Source organism: Monodelphis domestica, chromosome 7, assembly GCF_027887165.1.
Source record: "Monodelphis domestica isolate mMonDom1 chromosome 7, mMonDom1.pri, whole genome shotgun sequence".
Lineage (NCBI taxonomy): Eukaryota > Metazoa > Chordata > Mammalia > Didelphimorphia > Didelphidae > Monodelphis > Monodelphis domestica.
The window spans coordinates 55,232,532-55,240,874 of record NC_077233.1 but is presented as its reverse complement, the minus strand read 5'-3'; the positions used below and the strand labels follow the sequence as shown (position 1 = coordinate 55,240,874).

The 8,343-nt window shown below is 41.1% G+C and overlaps 1 protein-coding gene across 3 annotated transcripts in view; it reads right to left on the bottom strand.

Annotated features, from left to right (window-relative positions):
- SYN2 (synapsin II) overlaps nucleotides 1-8,343 on the bottom strand; it is a 258,206-nt gene that overhangs the window by 75,831 nt on the left and 174,032 nt on the right. For all 3 annotated transcript variants that reach the window (XM_056804670.1, XM_056804671.1, XM_056804672.1), the window contains exon 5: nucleotides 5,568-5,657. In XM_056804670.1, coding sequence (XP_056660648.1) covers nucleotides 5,568-5,657 — 90 coding nt within the window. The remainder of the gene's footprint in view (nucleotides 1-5,567; nucleotides 5,658-8,343) is intronic.

The following is an 8,343-nucleotide window of genomic DNA, read 5'->3' as shown; positions in this document are numbered from 1 at the left end:
CATCAGGTCCTTTTCCTCCAAAGAACAGATTTTGACAGTAAGAAGGGGAATCATGAGGTCATTTGACACCTGGAGATCAGACCAGGAGGTGGAAGGGGAGAGGGCTGAACAAGCACTGACACTGAAGGAAGAAAGGATAAGTAGAGGGTGGCTGACATAAAGGCAAACTTTCATCATCTTCCCAATGATAAACCCCACCTGGTGGTTATATATACATGGTGTCCCAAAAGTCTTCATGCAAGCTTATAATTGCATCATCTTTCGTATAAGCAATTACTTATCCAAGTCTTACTTAGTTCAATGGATAGAAATAGGTAGATGACAGATGTATGGACAGACAGACAGATAGATTAGGACAGACAGACAGATAGAAAGAGAGAGACAGAAAGAAACAGATACAGAAAGAAACAGACAGAGAGAGGCAGAGATAAAGAAAGAAAGAAAGAAAGAAAGAAAGAAAGAAAGAAAGAAAGAAAGAAAGAAAGAAAGAAAGAAAGAAAGAAAGAAAGAAAGAAAGAAAGAAAGAAAGAAAGAAAGAAAGAAAGAAAGAAAGAAAGAAAGAAAAGCAGAGATGAGATAGTAAAGGAAAGAAGGAAAAAAAGAAAGAAAGAAAGAAAGAAAGAAGAAAGAAAGAGAAAGAAGAAAGAAAGAAAGAAAGAAAGAAAGAAAGAAAGAAAGAAAGAAAGAAAGAAAGAAAGAAAGAAAGTAAGAAAGAAAGAAAGAAAGAAAGAAAGAAAGAAAGAAAGAAAGAAAGAAAGAAAGAAAGAAAGAAAGAAAGAAAGAAAGAAAGAAAGACAGAAAGACCCTGGATGAGATAGATGATGGATGGATAGATTGATATTGTGGATAGAGATAGGTAGATGAATGGACAGGTAGAAATGTTGGATAGAGATAGGATGATAGATGAACAGAGAGATAGAAATGGTGGGTAGACATACCCACATAGACAAGAAGAAAAGGTGGATATAGATGATAGACACAATGGAGAGAGATAGGCTGCTAGATAGACACACACACACACACACACACACACACACACACACACACACACACTCTTACACATACACACCTGATTCTGATGGGTTTCTCCCTCCTCTCTACATCCTACCAGACCACAGAATTCTGTCAGCTTTTCCAAAGGTCTGTTTGCCTCTACTACATGCAACCTATATGACCTTGAGCAAATCACATCTATGCTCTGGGCCTCAGTTTCCTCATATGTAAAATGAGTGGGTTGGATTTAATGGCCTCTGAGTCTCTTTCAGCTCTATGTATATGAGCCTATAGTCCTCCAAAAAGGAAAAGACCTTCTGCTCATTTTCTTTTGAACTTAGCAGAGCTAGGAGTTCACAGTCAGCCATCACCTCATCTGACTCTCCATAAGGCCTGGCAGACAGACAAGGCAGATGTTTTTGCTTTATTTTGTTTTAGGGAGTCTTGTGCTTTTGAAATGTATGTTCTTATTTCTCTTTCACATTTGAGAAGTTCAGTGTACCACTGAGAATAGATGATGTACGTGTGTGTGTGTGTGTGTGTGTGTGTGTGTGTGTGTATTTCCTGGGGGAGAATTCTCATTTCACAGGCACAGAGGATTCTCTTTTTAGTGTAGTTTAGAGCTTGGAGGCCCCTCTTGGCCCTAGAGAACCAGGCCTGGGAGCTGTTTGGTTCTGTAGTGCTTACACATAGAAAAGATGAAGGTCCTAGGCATTGATCTCTGGAATCTGAATTAGATCAGAGCCAAATCCTGTCACTTCTTTTAGAGCTCAGATGGTAAATTAACTGGATTCTGACTTTGCTAGAAGAATTTAGGTCTAGTCTTTTTAAGATGGTTCAATGGGATTAATATCATACTTCAGAATGATGGCTTTAAAGGTGGAATCATGGGCAAACTGGATGATGGAATATCAGAGACCAGAAACCTGGGAATTCCTTCCACTTATCACCACATCCCTCTTCCAGGGTAAGAGTCATTGCTACTATTTATGTAGCACACTCAAACTTATAAAGCTCTTTTCAAATGCTAACTCTTGAGCATTGGCAACCCTGGGAGAAAGTTACTCAAATAGATCTGTGATTCCCACCAGTTTGGATGTTCCCTCTGACAGTGTGGATGCTATGTAAGGGGAGGCCCCCTGGCTCAGTGCAGAGAGGCTTTTCACCAGGAATCTGGCCACTCGGGGCTCAATTTTTAAGACTGCAGCAACCTATGAAACAAAGAAAAATACCAAGTGTTTGGCAGTTCCTGGGCATCTGCAGTTCTGTGACTGGTAACATTGACAACGTGGTGGGAGTAGAGGGGGCTAAGAATCAATTTTTAAGCTATCTATTAACTTGAACTTGGTTGTCTTTCCCTAAATGTGAGATTCCTGTCTGATGACCAATGAGTGGAGATGCTAGAGGAGCTGACTGGTATTAATCAATATTCTCACTATAAATGAAACCTGAAGAAAGAATGACAGCTAAGTGGAAGGTTGACTTAGAAGAACTCCTAGGGTCAAAGATTTAGAACTAGAAGAGATCTCAGAGGCAATCTATTCCAACCCCTTCATTTTATAGATGAGGAAGTTGATGTCCAGAAAGCATGACTTGTCCAAGGTCACATGGGTGGATAAATAACAGAAGAAGGATGTGAACCCAAGTATTTTGTCCCCAAAGTCAATTCTTTTTCCATCATGTTATGCTTCTTCTCTTAAAGCCTCTTCTTCTTGTTGTGTCAAAGAAATGAACTGGTATTGCAGGTATTATTACTCCAAATTTATGGATGATGAAAAAGTGACCCAACAGGATAAAAGTGATTTGTTAATGCTCTCATAAGTAGTACATGAGCCTAGGTCTTCCTGACCCAAAGTTCGACAGTTTATCCTCTATCTCATATGATGCCCTAAGAGGCAGAGGTGTGTATGCGACAATAAGATGGCAATGATAGCAGATAACTTTAATTCCTTTGCTAACATGAATTCTAAGCTAGTCATTCTCAGAAATACTAGGATGGCCCAGACCCCAAAGAAGCGGCAGTGAGCTAGATTTATTCATATGGTAGGCAGCTTGCATCTTCAGTCATCTTGAACAAATATTTCTTAGCATAATACTCAAATGCTCAAAATAATCAAGTCCCCTGTTTTTTCCCATATCCCGACCCATCTTCAAGAATCAAGAGTTGATAAAAGTAAGTACTATCTCTTTCCCTTGCTCACAAAGCTTCCCTTTAAACCTGCCCCCCTGCTCCCCACACATACACCTACACACCTGGCTCAAAAGAAAAAAAGAGATTGGAATCTTGACATTATTTTTGAAAAGTTGTCAATCTGTGCTCAAGAATCTCAAAATTTACAAGGATGCAGGCCTGCCCAAAGGCAAGATTTCTCAAGAGGCAAAGAGGTACAATGGTACCAAACCCTTCCACACCAATCAAAAACAAAGTGCTTCAAGGGGACAGAAAACCAAATCTAACAACAGGATAGAGCTGGGGACCCTCCTTCTTGATTCAACTTAAAAGGTATGCAGAGAAGGTTTAAGGAAAAGGAAGGATAGTCCAAGGACCCCTCCCCCACCTACTATGCTGAGTCTCAGAGGGTTGCTGGAATCTTGGGGTGAGGGCTCCAGACTGGAGGGAGTGCCTTGCTGATACAGCTGTGCCAGACTCAGGGTTCTGACCATAGCCAGCAGGGAGGCAGCTGGAGGAGAGGTGCAGTCAGGAGGACAGCCTAGTCCAAGCAACTGTTCTCTATCTTAAACCTCCTCTTCTCAAGGTTTTAGCCTCAGGGCACATCCAGCTCTGCAGATCAGCTCTACCCTGGCTTAATCTAGTCTCTCAATAAGGCAGGTAAGAAGACTTCAGAGGGCAGGGAAGCTCAATCTCCAACATCCTTCCCCCACTGACTACTCTGAGAGCCACAGTAAGAATCCTTCTGACTCAGATCCAAAGGTGAAGGCTGCAACCTTGACAGAATACCTTGATAATAGGGAAGATTAGCTCCCTTCAGCCTCTACACCTTCACCTACACCTTCAAGCTTCTGCTTCCAGTTGGAGAAGATCTGACTTCAGGGCTCATCAACCTAACCTAGTCAATTTGCAGAGCAGAGAGAAAGCCCCTTCAGGACAGAATAGTTCAAACCCACAGACCCAGCAAATAATCAGAGGAGCAAGATTACAGTCAATGCCAGGGAGAAAAGAAGGAAAAAATATGACTAAAGAACAGAAGAAAGAAAAAAGAAATTATAATTGACAGCTTCTATCAACAACATCATCAATATCATCAACATCATCAATAGCATCGCCATCAACAACATCAACAATAGCATCATAATCAACATCAACAATATCCTCATCAACAACATCATCATCAACAACAACAACAACTGATGAGGAAACTCATCCAAGACTCAGAAAAGTGGGAGTAATTTGCCCAAGATTATGTAGGGGGTAAGGGGTAAAGTCAAGATCATAAACCAAGTCGTCTGATAGCAAATACAATCAGGATTCTTCCCACTATGTCATAAGACCTCATTTCAAACAAGTCTTCCTGCACTTCCTTCCCTTCCAGGCATCCAAGGGTAGCCTCATGGAAGGAAAGCCTAGAGAATTAATACCAAAATTCAAAGGATCACAGATGCATAGTCATCATGACAATAAGAATGCCATCTTCCATTTATTGAGTGAGGAGGAACTGTTTTGCTTTATGTCTTTGTAGCAGTACTCCTGACTTTTAAACATAATGTCTTGTATGTAGAGAATGATATAGGGACTGAACCTGTGATTTTACTAGTAAAAGGAACTTTTAGGTGAGGAAACTCTCTCTACCAGTGCAGATTGGTACCTTCTCTACAGCTTATAGTCTTAGAATGTGACTTAGAACACTGGTAAGTGACTTTCCCAGAGTCATACAGCTAGTAAGTATCTGAGGCTAGATCTGAATTCAGGTTTTCTTGACTTTAGGCCCACTGCACCATCTAATTGCATAGTTGCTGTATAATATTGGACAGATTGTTTAACCTCATTAAGCCTTGGTTTCCTCATCTGTCAAATGGGGATAATAATAGTATGATGACTAAAGCATGGCTTAATGCCTAAAGCAATATGTTATCATTTTATTTTATATTTAGAATCACTTTGTGAGGTGAGTATTATCATCACTATTTGATGTATTGAGATTCAGAAGCACAAAAAGACAATGTACTTTTCCCACTGCAACACCTACAAAAGAATCCAGGTCTTTTGATTCCCAGTCCAAGTGTGAGAGTCCTGATGTTTAATTTCATCCATTCCTTTAACAAGCTTTCTGCCAGGTGCTGGGTTAGGTAAGGATGTCAACTGCCCCATCCCACCAAAAAATAAAGGATCATCCTCCTCAAGGAGTTTACATTCTCTGATAATGTGTTTTCTCTCGTAAGCTGGCAGGAGACAGTTAACTAAAACCATGAATCTAAAGCAACTGTTATACTTTTATGTTTATGCCTCTTTCCCCACAACCTGCATTTAGTTCATTTCTAAAGGAGCCATTTGTGCTTTGAGTATACTTACTACTTCCCACTACCACCCTCAACCAAAAATCTTCCCCAGTACTTACCATCTCTTTGTGGTTGGGGTAGAATGTCTGCTCAATGAGAGGAAATTTCTCTCCTCCTAGATTCTTGTAGATGGCCACCAGTTGAGCAAACTACAAAAGAAAACCAAACATAAAACTATGGGTGAGGAAGGTGGGGATACCTCTGAAGACTGAAAGAGCACCCTTCCTCGTTTTCAGTCACCAAGCCCAATGTCTCAATTCAAGCTGATCCAAAAACCAGTCAATCAATCAACAAATATTTATGATAGGTTTGCTATGTAGAAAGGACTTCTTTTATGTTCTAGGTATATGAAGGTATAATAAAATTGGATTTGTTGTCGTTTAATCGTGTCTGATTCTTTGTGACCCTATTTGGGGATTTCTTGGTAAAGATACTGGAGTGGTTTGCAATTTTTTTCTCCAGTTCATTTTACAGATGAGGAAAGTGAGGCAAACAGGATTAAGTGATTTTCCAAGGATCCCATAGCTAGTAAATGTCTGAGACCAGATATGGACCCAGGAAGATGTCTTCCTGATTTCCAACCTATCATTCTGTCCTTGTACCACCTAGTTGTCAGTAAGACAGGGTCTCTTTGAAGAGTTTACTTTCTAGAAGGAAAATTAATGGATGGAAAAATAAATGAAGAAGTTAGCTAATCAACAATTATTTATTAAGCACTCCCTATATTTTCCAGCTTCATGCTAAGGACTGGGGATACAAAAAAAAAGACAAAAAAATCATTCTTCTTGCCCTTGAGGTGCTTCATTTTTTAAAAACATGTTATATATTACAGACAAATATGCATACAGAGTAGATGGAAGATAACCTTAGAAAGCAGGCAATAGGAGAGATAGGGAGAAAGCCTCTTGGGTTCTGAATACAGAGTGTTAAAGGAAGTCAGTAGGTAGTGGGGAACAGAGAGGATTCTGGGCATGAGCAACAGTTAAAGCAAAGGGGCAAAGATGAGAGATGGAAAGTGGTGTTCAAGGACCATAAAGAAGGCTATATTGATTTTTTGAAGCACTATATCATCAAGTATGTGTAGGGGGATAAAGAATAAGACAAATGGAAAATTAGAAAGGGACAAGGTTGTAAGGAGCTTTAATAGCCAAACAGAAGATTTTATATTTGATCCTGAGGGTGATAGAGAACCACTAGAGTTCATGGACCAGGGATATTATGGTCCAACTTGTATGTTAGGAAAGTCATTTGGCAAGATTGATGATACAAGGTAAGTCAGTGTTATGTCTTCAATTTAAATCCAACAAGTATTTATAAAGGGAGTGAGGGGGACAAAAGAGGGAGAGGGGGTAAAGTTGGGAGGAGAGAGAGAGGGAAAAAAGGAAGGAAGTAGAAGGGTGGAAAAGTGAGACAATGAGGAAAGAAATGATAGGAAGATGGAGATGGAGGAAGAAGGGAAGATGGGAGGGAAGATTTAGAAGTGGAAGGCATCTTAGGGGTCATCTAGCCCAATTCCTTCTCTTTATATATGAGAAAATGGACATCAAAGGCAGTGAAAGGATTTGTCCAACGTCACACAGCTTGCATGTAGCAGAGCTAGAATTTGAATCCAATCATCTGATCCCAAATCCAGTTTTTTTTCCCTATGCCTTTATATCATTTCACTGTTTAAAAACCACCATTTGAAACAAACTTTCAAGGAAGAAAAGTTCACCATCAGTCTTCCTCATCTCTCTCTCTCTTTACCATTCCTCTACTTCCTCTCCTTATCTCCCTGTACTACAATAAGGACTCTACTAATATTTCTTCTTGCCCAGAGCCTCCAGCTCATCTTCTAATGCACCCAAACCTCCCCACACTTGGGCAAGTAGAATCTCTTCACTAAGCTCCATGTGTCCAGAAGGGCCCCAGGGAGTAACTCTAGTGGTGGAAAGTTCAGACAGTGTGTCAGAACAGTAAAGATATCTGTGCCTCAAAAAATGTGCCACTGTGCAGGTTTAGAAGTCACAGGGAAGAAGCTTAGGGAGAGATGGAAGATGCCACTGAGGAATGGGTTAACTGTGGGCTCAGGATGGGAAAGAGGACCAGAGGCAGGTGGGGAGTGGGATGTACTTTTTTGCCTTCCTCAAAATAGAGAAGCTCAGCTTCCATGCTGCCATTTCGATTCCAAGGTGTCCTAAACATCTGGAAGGAAGGAGGAACCCAGTTATATAAAGGAAGACATGGTGGGTGCCCTGTGCCTAATGCTGGTGATCTCTGATCCCTCAGCCTTCTTTTGCCCCCTGCAGCAGGCAATATGGACAGAGGAAAAAAGTTGGGCAGATCTGTGCCAAGGTCAGCACTGAACAGAAGACCCAGCATTCTCTGCGTCTGTCCACTCCCATCAACAGGAAGAAGAAAATTCAGAAATGTTATTAGTTCAGGGGCTTAGCATGGCTAACGGGCTAACAGGAGAACTTGATGTCCATCCAGCCTTCCCTGCTGTTCTAATACAGTGCCAAAGGCAATACTATGAGTTTATGAATGGGAGAACGAACTCTCACCCAATCCCAGGCATGGCACATTACAGGGCATAGGGCTTCTTGGAATCCCTGCTCCTGGGACCCTGACCTGGCAGAGGCCTGGCACAGGTGCATGAGGAATGCATTGGCTTACATTGCTACATTCCAGGCTCCTGTACTCTGGCAGGAGACCCATAGCCCCCATAAGAGACCCCAGAATTCACAGAGATGCCATAATAAGTAGGATGGCATGTAAAAGGGAAGGGGAAAGCAAAGAGAGAACAGTGGCAGCAGTGCAGGAGAGATTAAAACACCAAAAGAACAACCCGAATCA